Raw genomic sequence first — 17,500 nt, forward strand, 5'->3', positions numbered from 1 at the left:
CCCACGACTTGATCAATTGAAAAGTAGCTCGCCTGCAGAAAAAGTGTGAGCACCCCTGGTTTAGCTGATTGGAGAGCTAGCTTCTGCAGCGAGTGGGTCCATGACGATGACTTCTGTTTTGTTTGATCATCCGTTTTACTGCCGTGTTACAGACACCTTTTGGAAACAATTAAAGTATGTAAAAGACATTTACAGAATATTTCTGTCTAAATAACAAATTTCACAACGTATATATATCTGCGGAAAATATACGGAAAACTATTTTTTTCTTCTAAAATCTAGTGAGTGCGCTCGATAGTCCGGAAAATAGGTTGTATAATGTTTATATTATAAATTGCACACAAAAACAAACACATTTATTCATAATTAAAATTTTTGAAGATTTGAACTTAACCAATTTAAAGTGAAACAACGCACAATCACTGCAAAACACAAACTAAAATTATGTCAAATGAAGCAAAACAATTTTTGTGGTATAAACATTGCATCTTGAAGAGAACTCCTCACTCTATTTCAGACAGTGGCTGTAATGCACACAGAAAATAAGCAACAGAAGAAGAAAAAATATTCCTAATCAGTTGCTGTTGTTGAGTTGAAAGAGCCGTTTGTTCCTGAACGCCTCATGACTACTGTCGACGTGTGTTCCCTCCACATCCAGATGATTAAAACTAGAAGCTCCAAGGTTCCCGCTCTCACCAATTATGTCCGGTAAGCACTGGGATGTTGTCCTGGTAACAAATATACACCGCGTCCTCCCATTACCACCATGATTACTGCAGCTCTAACTAATGGCGCTTCTGTTTCGCTTCCAGTAAGAACCATCCCTACGAGGTGGCCGAGGTCATCAGCCTGCCCGTCGACCAGGGCAACCCTCCCTACCTCAAGTGGATTGGAGACACTGTGCCGGAATAAGGACCGATGAGGGATGAGGCTGGGTGATTATGCAAATTATGACATCACGATCCATCAGTCTTAAGGTGAAATAACTTTAGGACAACGCACCTTTTGCTCATTTTTTCCTGTGTTGATTTATTCGCCTCTAGGGGGCGCCATGCCTGTTTACTCTTCTCAACTGGTTGGGCTGCAGGCGCCACTGTGAATATTTCTTAATAATCGTGATGATTATAGTGAACCGCTAATACAAATCCCAAATTCAGTATGTCGTCAAAGTTGCAAAATTGTCAAAAAGTTCAATATGCACATTGGAAAAATTAAATGCAAAAAACTTTCTGAGTCTTTTTTTAATTAAACTCCTGGAATCACATAACTTGCGCAATATTTTCATTTATCGAGATGATTGTATCGCAAACAACTCTTTGTTCACTGAAAAGTAGGGATGGGTACCGTTCACTCTTGAAGCGATACGGTACCAACCTGGGAATTGATAACGGTACCCATTTTTGGTACTTTTGTGAGTGTTAATAAATAACTATTGTGTTTGATAACGAAATCCCATTTTTTTATTGCAACATTTAAAAATGTGCTGATCATGATAACTACTGTATTTACAGTTCCAAGTCCAAGACGGCTGTCGTGTTCTTTTTTACACCATTCACATGTGCCTGTTAGGGTTTGATCAAGGAGGGGATCCCAGGATGCAGAGACGGGAGGCGAGGCTGATTTACAAAATGTTAAACAATTTAATGAGTCCAAAAAGTGTAACAAAAAGCGATGGGGCAAAAGTGCACACCATGAATAAACAAACAAAAGCAGGTCCCTCAGTGGTCGGCAGGGGGAAAAGGCCAGGGCGCACTGAGCTCAACAAAAGGTCCAACAAAATCCTCTTCACCTCAGGAAGGCTAGAAAGCAAATACAAAGAGGTGAGGAATTTCAATAATAAGAAGAGACAACATACCAGGCAGGACGAAGTGAATCAGGCACATGCACGTGGAAGGTGCAGGTGACAATAATCGGCAGGGACCAGCTGTCGGTGACGAGCTTATATACTACTTGGTAGAGATTAGTTGCAGGTGTGCCTCGCTGGGGACTAATTGACTGAAGAAAAAACAGACAACAAAAAAGAAAAGGCAGGGAAATGACAAAACGCAACAGTGCCAACATATAAATAAATGTACCTTGATACTGTTTGGTAATTCAGGTACCGTATTTTTCGGAGTATAAGTCGCTCCGGAGTAGGGATGTCCCGATCCAGGTTTTTGCACTTCCGATCCGATACCGATACTGACCGATACTGGCCTATCCGAGCATGTATTAAAGTTTAAAGTTATTTAGCCTACTTAGTTGTCAGAATCATGTTGAAAAGGGTTTTAGTACTCTTGATAACAACTAGCCAGCTGAATTAGGGGAGTTTGAATAATACACAATGGTTGGTAACAAGAAACTGACCTGTTTATTCAAGGATAAACACAAAATAGACAAAATTATACATGACAAACAGAAATGGCATCATTGAACGAGGGCTGGGCGATATGGCCTTTTTTTAATATTGCGATATTTTAAGGCCATATTGCGATACACGATATATATCTCGATATTTTGCCTTAGCCTTGAATGAACACTTGATGCATATAATCACAGCAGTATGATGATTCTATGTGTTTTGATTGATTGATTGAGACTTTTATTAGTAGGCTGCACAGTGAAGTACATATTCCGTACAATTGACCACTAAATGGTAACACCCCAATAAGTTTTTCAACTTGTTTAAGTCGGGGTCCACTTAAATTGATTCATGATACAGATATATACTATCAGATATATACTATCATCATAATACAGTCATCACACAAGATAATCACATTGAATTATTTACATTATTTATAATCCGGGGTGTGGAGGGGGGCGCCGGATGTAAGTGTCAAAAAGACAGCCAAAAGAGTTTGATATGAGAATAAATCTAAAGTTAAAATATAGGGTAGAAATGCATCCATTTGCAGGAAATGTAGTCTTGATTTTCAAAATTTTCTTTCAAGGCTTGCATGTCTACATTAAAACATTCTTCTTCATACTGCATTAATATATGCTACTTTTAAACTTTCATGCAGAGAAGGAAATTACAACTAAAAAAATCACTAATTTTTTCATACGGTGTTGATGTGGAAATTTTTGCTTCGGCATTTTGATGGTGTGGACGTGTGGCACCGAATGTAGATAAGCGTCTCGACAGACGTCACAATATTTGAACAATGATGACGAAAACTGTTTTCTCTGTCGTGTCCGTGTGTCGAAAATTGTTATGCGCTTATTTTTTTATTTGATTTTGTGCGTGGCATATAATTGCTATGCGCAGAAGACGCTTGAGCAGTGCGCAATCGCACAGGCGCGCACCTTAGAGTTGGTCACACAGCTGCGCTAGCATCACAGCTAACGTTAACCATGCTGCTACGTCTCTGCTGGGAGAGGACGTATACGTATGTAAGAAGGTGCGCTTGCTTTCTGTGAGAGGGAGACACAGGAAAGAGTGAGAAGAGCCTGTCGTGTAATGCCAGCAGCTAAAAGCAACTGCGTGAGAATCCACAGACCTGTGGATGTGTCGAAGGTGTGCTGGAAAATGCGGAACGGAAATTAGGGAGCAGCAGAAAAGTGGAATGTATTATTTAAATCGGTGCTTTGGAAAACACGGACCGTTTTTTTTTTTTTTAAACTGGATCTGGATCGGCATTTTCCCATGCCTTGCCGATACGCATTTTTTGGCAAATATCGGCGGCCGATCCGATCCAAATATCGGATTGGGACATCCCTACTCCGGAGAATAAGTCGCACCGGCCGAAAATGCATAATAAAGAAGGAAAAAAACACATATAAGTCGCACTGGAGTATAAGTCGCATTTTTGGGGAAAATGTATATGATAAAAGCCAACAGCAAGAATAGACATTTGAAAGGCAATTTAAAATAAATAAAGAATAGTGAACAACAGGCTGAATAAGTGTACGTTATATGAGGCATAAATAACCAACTGAGAACGTGCCTGGTATGTTAACGTAACATATTATGGTAAGAGTCATTCAAATAACTATAACATATAGAACATGCTATACGTTTACCAAACAATCTGTCACTCCTAATCGCTAAATCCCATGAAATCTTATACGTCTAGTCTCTTACGTGAATGAGCTAAATAATATTATTTGATATTTTACGCTAATGTGTTAATAATTTCACACATAAGTCGCTCCTGAGTATAAGTCGCACCCCCGGCCAAACTATGAAAAAAACTGCGACTTATAGTCCGAAAAATACGGTACATGGCAACAGCTGTTTCTAAGGGAGGGGGGTCGTAAACAGCCATCGCCTTTGGTTACAAAACAGTTCAAAGAAAAGGTTGTAAAACAGTTCAAAGAAAAGGTGCCTGGAGGGAGGTCAGACCCTGCCTCCACCCCCGGCCAAACTATGAAAAAAACTGCGACTTATAGTCCGAAAAATACGGTAATGCATTCCTCCCTAGGTGTTGATATTTACACTTTAGGGCAGGGGTGTCAAACTCGTTTTCATTGAGGGCCACATCGCAGTTATGGTTGCCCTCAGATGAGTAATATATGAATATACATGTATATGTATAATACATTAACAATATATTTTTTTACATAAGCTGCAAAAAAAATATTTAAAATCTTATTTTAATAACTGGCAGCTCAGTCACCAAAATTTTACAGTAAAAGCAGTGGGTTTTTTTTTTACAGCATATAAAAAATGGAGTGAATGGAATGGAGAAACAATACCACTGTTTTTAGCGTTAAAATTCAAGCAACAGACCTGCCAGTTTTTTGGGGTTTTTTTTACCGTAAAATCTTGTTGTTTTAATGTTTTTTTTGTTTGTTTTTTTATGTTTTAGTGACTTACTGTATATGGAAAATAACTGTACCAAAGTTGGTTTTACGGTAAAAAAAACTCAGTCGGCGGAATTTAACCGTAAATTCTATTGTCATAAGTCAAGCAGATGTTTAAGTACAGTATGTATCTTTATTTTAACAAAACATATTTTTGGATTACATGATAATATCATATTTTGATTGTGATAATATTGAATTTTAAAATATATGAAATTGTATGCAATACATGATTTTTAATGTCAAAAAAAACAAAAAACGAATATATTTAGTAAGAAAAGATTAAGCATTTTATTAACGCATATTATTTCCAGGCTTACATGGGCCACATAAAATAATGTGGCGGGCCAGATTTGGCCCCCCGGCCCTTGAGTTTGACATCTATGCTTTAGGGTGTCAAATTAATTTTCACTGAGGGCCACATCACAATTATGGCTGAAAATTACTTTTAAAAAGTAATTCATTATAGTTACCCGTTACATTACCAAAAAAAAAGTAATTTAATTACTAACGGAATTACTCTTTAATTAATTAATTACCAGGGAAAGTGATTTATACGTTGCTTTAAAAAAATAAGTAAATATCTGGCATATGCGTTTGAGAGCTGTTTAATACAAGAGCACAGTGTGCGGAGTCTGCGCTATTAAAAGGCGGGGCTTGTTGCCTAGTGATGTGTGACGTCATCTAGGGTTTCCACGGAGCTGTGTTTGTTAGCTTTAGCAGTTAGGAGCACCTTCCCCGCCAGCTCTTTTGAATCTTTTCACCGGATTGTGTTACGTCTGCTTAATAAAGACATTTAATGTGATTCAATGGCTGTCATATCTTCCTGTCAACAAACGGGGTATTGTTTGGATGGCAAGTTTGTCACTTCAATCATCGATTTGTTGTTCGATATTCCCTTGGTGTACGTGTGAGCGTGTTGTCTGTTGTGTCACAGTGTGACGTCGCCTCTTCCTGTTTGATATCAAGTTCATTTGAGTGCGGTACTGCTTGTTGCTTTCACGACTAAAAATAAATTTCCTGCATTGAACATGCCGCAAATAAATAAGACTACGTCAAAAGTAGCGTGCCACGTTACGTAAATGTATCGCTAACGGCGTTGTAACCGACCTAAACTTAATTATATTACTCGTTACTAACACTGTTATTGTCAAGACTTGGTCCTGGGGTTTAGTTTTTCCAGAAGGCAACGGAAAGTTGGCTCAGGCGAGACGGGAATGTAAGTACATATTTTTATTTTTTTACACTAACAAAGGACAAAAAAAGAGTACAAACGAAAAGCGCGCACAGTGGCGGAGAACAAACTATGAAACCAAAAGACTATGGCATTAATAAACAAAAACTTACTTGGATTGGACTAAAGTAGCAGCATGAAAGATGGACATGAAAAAACAAGTGTCAGGAATGTGAAGACCATAAATGTGGGATGTCGCCAGAGAGACAAACTGAAAACAATGAACTTAAATACTACAGACATGATTAACTAAAACAGGTGCGTGACTCAAAACGTGAAACAGGTGCGTGACGTGACAGGTGAAAACTAATGGGTTGCTATGGTGACAAACAAGAGTGCACAATGAGTCCAAACGTGGAACAGGTGAAACTAATGGGTAACCATGGAAACAAGACAAGGGAGTGAAAAGCCAGAAACTAAAGAGTCCAATAACTAAACAAAACAAAACATGACTAAAACAAAACATGATTACACAGACATGACAGTTATTATATAACGCCGTTATTACGAACACTGTACATAACTTGCTGTGAAATTGTAAGTCAAGATGGCAAGCAGACATTTAAGTGTTTATTTTGATAAACAAAGAAATACTTGGAACATCTTGTTGCGTGATCCGATAATATTAAAGTGTACATTTTCTGTCAAATTGAAAGAACAAATACTTTTGACCACAAAGTGCTTTTTTTTTTTTTTTTAAGCCTTTCACAGAATACATAAATGGCATGGTGGGCCTAATAAAATGACTTGGAGGCCACGTTAAATGATGGGGTGATCCACAATAAAATGATGTGGCAATCCACATAAAATGAAATGGCGCACCACATTAAAATCATGGGACGGTTCAGAACAAAATGATGTGGCGGGCCACGATAAAATGAAATAGCGGACCACATTAAAAATGATGGGGCGGTCCACAATAAAATGACATAACAGGCCACGATAGAATGACATGGCGGACCACATAAAATTATGTGGCAGGGCACTTTAAAATGATTTGTAGGGCCACATTAAAATTATGGAGCAGTCCACAACAAAATTATGTGGCGGGCCACAATAAAATGAAATGGCGGTGCACAATGAAATGATGTGGAGGATCACATTAAAATGATGTGGCGTGCCACGTTAAAAACTATGTGACGGGTCATGATAAAATGACTTGGCGGCCACATAAAAATTATGTAGAGGGTGATGTTTAAATTATAGGGCAGTGCACGATAAAATGACATGGCGACCACATAAAATGATGTGGCATGTCATTTTGTGGGGCGATTCACAACAAAATGAAATGGCAGACCACATAAAATGACATAGCAGACCACATAATATGAGGTGGAGGATCACATTAAAATGATGTGGCGTGCCTCATTAAAATTATAGGGCGCTCCACAACAAAATTATGTGGCGGGCCACAATCAAATGAAATGACGGACCACATAAAATGAAGTGGCGGGGCACTATAAAATGAGGTGGAGGATCACATTAAAATGATGTGGCGTGCCTCATTAAAATTATAGGGCGCTCCACAACAAAATTATGTGGCGGGCCACAATCAAATAAAATGGTGGACCACATAAAATGAGGTGGCGGACCACATAAAATGAAGTGGCGGGGCACTACAAAATGACGTGGAGGATCACATTAAAATGAGGTGGCCTGCCATATTAAAATTATGAGGCTGTCCACAACAAAATGATGTGGCGGGCCACAATCAAATGAAATGGCGGACCACATAAAATGAAGTGGCGGACTACGTAAAATGAAGTGGCGGGGCACTATAAAATGATGTGGAGGATCACAAAATGAAGTGGCCTGCCATATTAAAATTATGAGGCTGTCCACAACAAAATGATGTGGCGGGCCACAATCAAATGAAATGGCGGACCACATAAAATGACGTGGCGGACTACGTAAAATGAAGTGGCGGGGCACTATAAAATGAGGTGGAGGATCACATTAAAATGATGTGGCGTGCCTCATTAAAATTATAGGGCGCTCCACAACAAAATTATGTGGCGGGCCACAATCAAATAAAATGGTGGACCACATAAAATGAGGTGGCGGACCACATAAAATGAAGTGGCGGGGCACTACAAATTGACGTGGAGGATCACATTAAAATGAGGTGGCCTGCCATATTAAAATTATGAGGCCGTCCACAACAAAATGATGTGGCGGGCCACAATCAAATAAAATGGTGGACCACATAAAATGAAGTGGCGGGGCACTACAAAATGACGTGGAGGATCACATTAAAATGAGGTGGCCTGCCATATTAAAATTATGAGGCTGTCCACAACAAAATGACGTGGCGGGCCACAATCAAATGAAATGGCGGACCACATAAAATGAAGTGGCGGACTACGTAAAATGAAGTGGCGGGGCACTATAAAATGATGTGGAGGATCACAAAATGAAGTGGCCTGCCATATTAAAATTATGAGGCTGTCCACAACAAAATGATGTGGCGGGCCACAATCAAATGAAATGGCGGACCACATAAAATGACGTGGCGGACTACGTAAAATGAAGTGGCGGGGCACTATAAAATGATGTGGAGGATCACAAAATGAGGTGGCCTGCCATATTAAAATTATGAGGCTGTCCACAACAAAATGATGTGGCGGGCCACAATCAAATGAAATGGCGGACCACATAAAATGACGTGGCGGACTACGTAAAATGAAGTGGCGGGGCACTATAAAATGAGGTGGAGGATCACATTAAAATGATGTGGCGTGCCTCATTAAAATTATAGGGCGCTCCACAACAAAATTATGTGGCGGGCCACCATCAAATAAAATGGTGGACCACATAAAATGAGGTGGCGGACCACATAAAATGAAGTGGCGGGGCACTACAAATTGACGTGGAGGATCACATTAAAATGAGGTGGCCTGCCATATTAAAATTATGAGGCCGTCCACAACAAAATGATGTGGCGGGCCACAATCAAATAAAATGGTGGACCACATAAAATGAGGTGGCGGACCACATAAAATGAAGTGGCGGGGCACTACAAAATGACATGGAGGATCACATTAAAATGAGGTGGCCTGCCATATTAAAATTATGAGGCTGTCCACAACAAAATGATGTGGCGGGCCACAATAAAATGAAATGGCGCGGCACTATGAAATGAGGTGGAGGATCACAAAATGAAGTGGCCTGCCATATTAAAATTATGAGGCTGTCCACAACAAAATGATGTGGCGGCGCACTATAAAATGAGGTGAAGGATCATATTAAAATGATTTGGCCTGCCATGTTAAAATTATGGGGCTGTCCACAACAAAATGATGTGGCGGCGCACTATAAAATGAGGTGGATGATCACATTAAAATGATGTGGCGTGTCTCATTAAAATTATGGGGCGGGCCAAGTAAAATGATATGGCGGGGCACTATAAAATGACATGGAGGATCACATTAAAATGTAGTGGCCTGCCATGTTAAAATTATGGGGCTGTCCACAACAAAATGATGTGGCGGACCACATAAAATGATGTGTCGGGGCACTATAAAATGAGGTGGAGGATCACATTAAAATGATGTGGCATGCCCCATTAAAATTTTGGGCACTCCACAACAAAATGATGTGGTGGGGCACTATAAAATGACGTGGAGGATCACATTAAAATGAAGTGGCCTGCCATGTTAAAATTACGAGGCTGTCTACAACAAAATGATGTGGCGGCGCACTATAAAATGAGGTGGAGGATCACAAAATGGTGTGGCGTGCCACGATAAAATTACTTGGTGGCCACTTTAAAATTACGTTAAAGGCCACATTAATTATAGGTTAGTCCACGATAAAATGACATGGCGACCACATAAAATGACATGGCGTGCCATATCATTTTGTTGGACGGGCCACATAAAATAATGTGGTGTGCTAGGTTAAAATTATAGGTCAAGCCACCTTAAAATGAAGTAGCGGGCCACGAAAAAATTATGTGGCAGGCCACATTACAATGATGTCATGGGGAACTTTAAAATTACGTGGTGGGCCACATTTTGAGTTTGACACTTTGGATTTACACCATGATGACCATGATTTACAGTATCTACACACACCAATATTTGCTTCATAGCTAACCACTTAGCTGTGTTTTTGAACCTGTGTGTATCCTAACAGCTGATATCTACATCCATAACAAATCCTGCGCGTTCAAATGAAACAAAAAACATCACACTTCTCTCTCTTGTTCAGTTTTCTGAAGAATATTGCTTACAGTACAATGTATTCGGCCCATTTTGGTGTAAGCTCTACCAAATATATAGCTCAATAAAGACCTCAGTCACTTAAACTGTACACACAACACACACAACGACATGTACGATACAGTAATTAAAAGATCGGGGGTGTATCGATCCGATGTTGGTATCAGATATCGATCCGATATCGACAAAAAAAAACAAGTTTGGGAATATATAGGTTTGCATGTAAACCGATACGGCCAGTTAACATCCAAATGTCCTCTAATAAGCACACAATTTTTTCTATTTTACAAAGGTATTACACAAAAGGTAAACATGCTCGAATATAGGCTGCTAGCAGCTACACAACAGCTAAGCACACAATAGCACACAAGCTAAACATACGTAATATTCATTGAACAATATAGCCGTGTAAAACAGCACGTGTGTCAATACAAACAAGTATCAAATACTTATAGTTGCATATTACTTACGGTACACATACAGTACAGGTACATATGAGGGGCCGTTAGGGACATTATTCAGAATTACCTCTTACATACACTACTGAAATGCTCTCACATAAACAACTGAAATGTTTTTCTCTCACACACACTACTGAAACACTCTTATACACACTACTGAAACACTCTTATACACACTATCAGTGTTTATTTACAAACATTGCACCCTCTCTTAGAGGAGTGAGCTAGCGAGCAAAGAAGCTACATGCTAAGTAGCAACAAGCAAAACAGGAGGACAAGCTATCGTTGCACAGTACTATATCTACATTTACACGAGCACACGTCTTCATGTCACTCATAAAACAGACACAGGACTTACAGACAATGTTCCCAAGGCTCTTTGTGGGAAGAAACAACAAACTTGGAGCGCTGAAACACGAAAACCTGTCTCGTGTCTAAACGAGTGAGCGTCTGACTGTCGCACGGAGACTATCACTATCACACACAATCAGTAGTGTGTATGAGAGTGTTTCAGTTGGGTGTGTGAGAGAAAAACATTTTAGTTGTTTATGTGAGAGCATTTCAGTAGTGTATGTAAGAGTGTTTCAGTGGTGTGTATGAATGTTTCAGTAGTGTGTGTGTGAGAAAAATATTGCAGTTTATGTGAGAGCATTTCAGTAGTGTGTCTAAGAGTGTTTCAGTAGTGTGTATAAGAGTGTTTCAGTAGTGTGTGAGAGAAAAAGATTTCAGTTGTTTATGTGAGAGCATTTAAGTAGTGTGTATAAGAGTGTTTCAGTAATGTGTATAAGAGTGTTTCAGTAGTGTGTGAGAGAAAAACATTTCAGTTGTTTATGTGAGAGCATTTCAGTAGTGTGTATAAGAGTGTTTCAGTAGTGTGTATATAAGAGTGTTTCAGTAGTGTGTGTGAGAGAAAAACATTTCAGTTGTTTCTGTGAGAGCCTTTCAGTAGTGTGTATAAGAGTGTTTCAGTAGTGTGTGTGAGAGAAAAAGATTTCAGTTCTTTATGTAAGAGCATTTCAGTAGTGTGTATAAGAGTGTTTCAGTAGTGTGTGAGAGAAAAACATTTCAGTTCTTTATGTGAGAGCATTTCAGTAGTGTGTATAAGAGTGTTTCAGTAGTGTGTGTATAAGAGTGTTTCAGTAGTGTGTGTGAGAGAAAAACATTTCAGTTGTTTCTGTGAGAGCATTTCAGTAGTGTGTATAAGAGTGTTTCAGTAGTGTGTGAGAGAAAAAGATTTCAGTTCTTTATGTAAGAGCATTTCAGTAGTGTGTATAAGAGTGTTTCAGTAGTGTGTGTGAGAGAAAAACATTTCAGTTGTTTCTGTGAGAGCATTTCAGTAGTGTATGTAAGAGTGTTTTAGTAGTGTGTATACGAGTGTTTCAGTGGTGTGTATGAATGTTTCAGTAGTGTGTGTGGGGGAAAAAGATTTCAGTTGTTTATTTGAGAGCATTTCAGTAGTGTGTATAAGAGTGTTTCAGTAGTGTGTATAAGAGTGTTTCAGTAGTGTGTGAGAGAAAAAGATTTCAGTTGTTTATGTGAGAGCATTTAAGTAGTGTGCATAAGAGTGTTTCAGTAGTGTGTATAAGAGTGTTTCAGTAGTGTGTGAGAGAAAAACATTTCAGTTCTTTATGTGAGAGCATTTCAGTAGTGTGTATAAGAGTGTTTCAGTAGTGTGTGTATAAGAGTGTTTCAGTAGTGTGTGTGAGAGAAAAACATTTCAGTTGTTTCTGTGAGAGCATTTCAGTAGTGTGTATAAGAGTGTTTCTGTAGTGTGTGAGAGAAAAAGATTTCAGTTGGGTATGTAAGAGCATTTCAGTAGTGTGTATAAGAGTGTTTCAGTAGTGTGTGTGAGAGAAAAACATTTCAGTTGTTTCTGTGAGAGCATTTCAGTAGTGTGTATAAGAGTGTTTCAGTAGTGTGTGTAAGAGAAAAAGATTTCAGTTGTTTATGTAAGAGCATTTCAGTAGTGTGTATAGGAGTGTTTCAGTAGTGTGTGTGTGAGAGAAAAACATTTCAGTTGTTTATGTGAGAGCATTTCAGTAGTGTGTATAAGAGTGTTTCAGTAGTGTGAGTGAGAGAAAAACATTTCAGTTGTTTCTGTGAGAGCATTTCAGTAGTGTGTATAGGAGTGTTTCAGTAGTGTGTGTGAGAGAAAAACATTTCAGTTGTTTATGTGAGAGCATTTAAGTAGTGTGTATAAGAGTGTTTCAGTAGTGTGTATAAGAGTGTTTCAGTAGTGTGTGAGAGAAAAACATTTCAGTTGTTTATGTGAGAGCATTTCAGTAGTGTGTATAAGAGTGTTTCAGTAGTGTGTGTATAAGAGTGTTTCAGTAGTGTGTGAGAGAAAAACATTTCAGTTGTTTCTGTGAGAGCATTTCAGTAGTGTGTATAAGAGTGTTTCAGTAGTGTGTGTGAGAGAAAAAGATTTCAGTTGTTTATGTAAGAGCATTTCAGTAGTGTGTATAGGAGTGTTTCAGTAGTGTGTGTGTGAGAGAAAAACATTTCAGTTGTTTATGTGAGAGCATTTCAGTAGTGTGTATAGGAGTGTTTCAGTAGTGTGTATAAGAGTGTTTCAGTGGTGTGTATGAATGTTTCAGTAGTGTGTGTGTGAGAAAAAGATTTCAGTTGTTTATGTGAGAGCATTTCAGTAGTGTGTATAAGAGTGTTTCAGTAGTGTGTATAAGAGTGTTTCAGTAGTGTGAGTGAGATAAAAAGATTTCAGTTGTTTATGTGAGAGCATTTAAGTAGTGTGTATAAGAGTGTTTCAGTAGTGTGTGAGAGAAAAACATTTCAGTTGTTTATGTGAGAGCATTTCAGTAGTGTGTATAAGAGTGTTTCAGTAGTGTGTGTATAAGAGTGTTTCAGTAGTGTGTGTGAGAGAAAAACATTTCAGTTGTTTCTGTGAGAGCCTTTCAGTAGTGTGTATAAGAGTGTTTCAGTAGTGTGTGTGAGAGAAAAAGATTTCAGTTGTTTATGTAAGAGCATTTCAGTAGTGTGTATAAGAGTGTTTCAGTAGTGTGTGAGAGAAAAACATTTCAGTTCTTTATGTGAGAGCATTTCAGTAGTGTGTATAAGAGTGTTTCAGTAGTGTGTGTATAAGAGTGTTTTAGTAGTGTGTATACGAGTGTTTCAGTGGTGTGTATGAATGTTTCAGTAGTGTGTGTGGGGGAAAAAGATTTCAGTTGTTTATCTGAGAGCATTTCAGTAGTGTGTATAAGAGTGTTTCAGTAGTGTGTATAAGAGTGTTTCAGTAGTGTGTGAGAGAAAAAGATTTCAGTTGTTTATGTGAGAGCATTTAAGTAGTGTGTATAAGAGTGTTTCAGTAGTGTGTATAAGAGTGTTTCAGTAGTGTGTGAGAGAAAAACATTTCAGTTCTTTATGTGAGAGCATTTCAGTAGTGTGTATAAGAGTGTTTCAGTAGTGTGTGTGAGAGAAAAAGATTTCAGTTGTTTATGTAAGAGCATTTCAGTAGTGTGTATAGGAGTATTTCAGTAGTGTGTGTGTGAGAGAGAAAAACATTTCAGTTGTTTCTGTGAGAGCATTTCAGTAGTGTGTATAGGAGTGTTTCAGTAGTGTGTATAAGAGTGTTTCAGTGGTGTGTATGAATGTTCCAGTAGTGTGTGTGTGTGAGAAAAAGATTTCAGTTGTTTATGTGAGAGCATTTCAGTAGTGTGTATAAGAGTGTTTCAGTAGTGTGTATAAGAGTGTTTCAGTAGTGTGAGTGAGATAAAAAGATTTCAGTTGTTTATGTGAGAGCATTTAAGTAGTGTGTATAAGAGTGTTTCAGTAGTGTGTATAAGAGTGTTTCAGTAGTGTGTGAGAGAAAAACATTTCAGTTGTTTATGTGAGAGCATTTCAGTAGTGTGTATAAGAGTGTTTCAGTAGTGTGTGTATAAGAGTGTTTCAGTAGTGTGTGAGAGAAAAACATTTCAGTTGTTTCTGTGAGAGCATTTCAGTAGTGTGTATAAGAGTGTTTCAGTAGTGTGTGTGAGAGAAAAAGATTTCAGTTGTTTATGTAAGAGCATTTCAGTAGTGTGTATAGGAGTGTTTCAGTAGTGTGTGTGTGAGAGAAAAACATTTCAGTTGTTTATGTGAGAGCATTTCAGTAGTGTGTATAAGAGTGTTTCAGTAGTGTGTGTGAGAGAAAAACATTTCAGTTGTTTCTGTGAGAGCATTTCAGTAGTGTGTATAGGAGTGTTTCAGTAGTGTGTGTGAGAGAAAAACATTTCAGTTGTTTCTGTGAGAGCATTTCAGTAGTGTATGTAAGAAGTAATTCTGAATAATGTCCCTAACGGCCCCTCATAGATACAGGTCACGCTCATGAGGTCACAAGTAGCTGATTTCTAGCACTGACTTGTCCGCCAAAAAGGTGCCGATTTGCGACTTGAGTTTAGGATCAGAATTTGGACCAGAGTCGCCAGGTTGCGGCCTCTTCACGTCCAACACCCGAGAACCTTCGGGAGTGTCTTTGCCATTGCCGTTACGCAACCGAAATATTTCGCCCTTTTGCGCGCTTTCTTGCGGCGCTTCCTGTTGCCCCCCGGCGAGCGCGTCCCCCCGCCTCTGAAGGGCGATGCCGCCCCACTCCTCCGTGGGCCGCCGCGGTCCGTCCTCGGCCCTGTCGTGGCTCTTGACCCGGCGCGAGGAGCGGCACAGGGCCTTGCGGAAGCCCCGCTTGAAGTTGTCGGACAGGAAGCCGTAGAGAATGGGGTTGGCGCAGCTGTTGGCGTACGACAGCGCCACCACGAAGAAGTAGAGCCCCCGGAGGTCGCCGGGCAGAACCACCAGCAGGTTGACGATGTTGAGGGCGTAGAAGGGCAGCCAGCACAGCACGAACACCGCCACTACCACCACCACCATCCTGGTGATCTTACGCTCCGACTTCTTGCGGCGGGAGGACGTAGCCTGCGCCCGTTTCCCCACGCTCCGCACCTTAGGGAGAAGAGGTGGACACCTTTTAGTAGAACAGCACTGTAAACTTCATTCTTTTACTCTCAAACTGTCACAACTAGGGTTGCCCGATATTATCGGACTGCCGATATTATCAGCCGATAAATGATTTAAAATGTTCCATCCATTTTTTACCGCTTGTCCTTTTCGGGGTCGCGGGGGGGTGCTGGAGCCTATCTCAGCTACAATCGGGCGGAAGGCGGGGTACACCCTGGACAAGTCGCCACGTCATCACAGGGCCAACACAGATAGACAGACAACATTCACACTCACATTCACACACTAGGGCCAATTTAGTGCTGTTGCCAATCAACCTATCCCCAGGTGCATGTCTTTGGAGGTGGGAGAACATGCCAACTCCACACAGAAAGACCCCGAGCCCGGGATTGAACTCAGGACCTTCGTATTGGGAGGCACATGCACTAACCCCTGTTCCACCGTGCTGCCCAGTACTGTGTTGAATATCTTACAATGTGTTTTCTGGCAATTCCAACATTGTCCCACAGCGTCAGTTGCTTTGCAGAGTGGCGCTTTCCATCATTTTCAGCACATTGCATTTGAAAATGATGAACCCCGCCCCTTCGTTCTACATAAAATCCACCCAGGAAGGGGGCCATATGAATACCTTCCCTACTTTAAGCCTTACAATCAATTGAGTAATAAAACCAATACCATTTTTTTTCCTTCATAGAATCATAATTACTGGCTTTAAAATGTAATTTCGGAACATATCGGTATCGGTCTCAAAATCATCGGTATCAGTTTGTAAAAGTAAAATTTATGACTTTAAAACGCCGCTGTGTACACGGACGTGGGGAGAAGTACAGAGCACCAATAAACCTTAAAGGCACTGCCTTTGGGGCGGTATAGCTCAGATGGTAGAGCGGCTGTGCCAGCAACTTGAGGGTTGCAGGTTCGATCCCCGCTTCCGCCATCCTAGTCACTGCTGTTGTGTCTTTGGGCAAGACACTTTACCCACCTGCTCCCAGTGCCACCCACACTGGTTTAAATGTAACTTAGATATTGGGTTTCACTATGTAAAGCGCTTTGAGTCACTAGAGAAAAGCGCTATATAAATATAATTCACTTCACTTCACTCACTTTGCGTGCCGGCCCAGTCACATAATATCTACGGCTTTTCACACACACAAGTGAATGCAAGGCATACTTGGTCAACAGCCATACAGGTCACACTGAGGGTGGCCGTATGATGCAGATAACATTCAACAAACATGGTCACACATAACAAATCCTGCTCATTTATGTTTGTGGATAATATATATGTCAGGTTCAAACTCTGATGACATCTATTAAACAGACAAGAAGCAAGGAATCATGCAGAGACAGAGTTAAATTTAGCTCATTGAGGAGAGACGTTTTGGGCTGTACTCTTAGTTACAGAACCAACCTACGCTCTAAGGTACAGCTCCCGTGTTCCTCTATTTATTCAGGAGTTCCCCAGTCAACATCACTGAGGCCGCCTCTAAAAGGAGTGGTCACACATATCATGCAAAGCAGCTCCAGTACGCACAATACGTGACGGAATGTGCTGGGGCCCTTGTGATTTCGCCTTGTCTCTGCTTCGTCTGCGTGCTGTCGTCTTATCTTCGTTTAAGTCCTTGAAGTCCTTGGCTGTTAGTGGGCTAAGACAAACAAAATATCTGCGGCGAGGCCACCCCTCATATGCCGTTGGAGATAACAAGTTTTGTCCTTGCGCAGATAAAAAAGTACTACTTGAGCACAATAGCTAATAACTATAGCAACGGCCTTTTAAGCGTAAGAGTTGTGTGATAACTTACACATAATTATTCTAACAATATAAAATAGAAAAAACCTACACTTGG

The 17,500-nt window shown here is 40.0% G+C and overlaps 2 protein-coding genes across 6 annotated transcripts in view; one reads left to right on the forward strand and one right to left on the reverse strand.

Moving 5' to 3' along the window:
• The window catches only part of LOC133622042 (protein CutA homolog), a 13,895-nt gene extending 12,667 nt beyond the window's left edge, over positions 1 to 1,228 (forward strand). For 4 of the 5 annotated variants that reach the window (XM_061984579.1, XM_061984577.1, XM_061984580.1 and 1 more), the window contains 2 exons: positions 659 to 708; positions 813 to 1,228. In XM_061984579.1, coding sequence (XP_061840563.1) covers positions 659 to 708; positions 813 to 912 — 150 coding nt within the window. In that variant the 3' untranslated portion in view covers positions 913 to 1,228. The remainder of the gene's footprint in view (positions 1 to 658; positions 709 to 812) is intronic. The other variant, XM_061984578.1, reaches the window with a different exon arrangement.
• Positions 1,229 to 15,032: 13,804 nt separating this feature from the next.
• LOC133621966 (somatostatin receptor type 5) overlaps positions 15,033 to 17,500 on the reverse strand; it is a 5,054-nt gene continuing 2,586 nt past the window's right edge. Inside the window, exon 2 of the mRNA XM_061984461.1 lies at positions 15,033 to 15,638. Within this exon, the coding sequence (XP_061840445.1) occupies positions 15,033 to 15,638 (606 nt within the window). The remainder of the gene's footprint in view (positions 15,639 to 17,500) is intronic.

This window comes from Nerophis lumbriciformis, linkage group LG25, assembly GCF_033978685.3.
Source record: "Nerophis lumbriciformis linkage group LG25, RoL_Nlum_v2.1, whole genome shotgun sequence".
In the NCBI taxonomy this organism is placed as follows: domain Eukaryota; kingdom Metazoa; phylum Chordata; class Actinopteri; order Syngnathiformes; family Syngnathidae; genus Nerophis; species Nerophis lumbriciformis.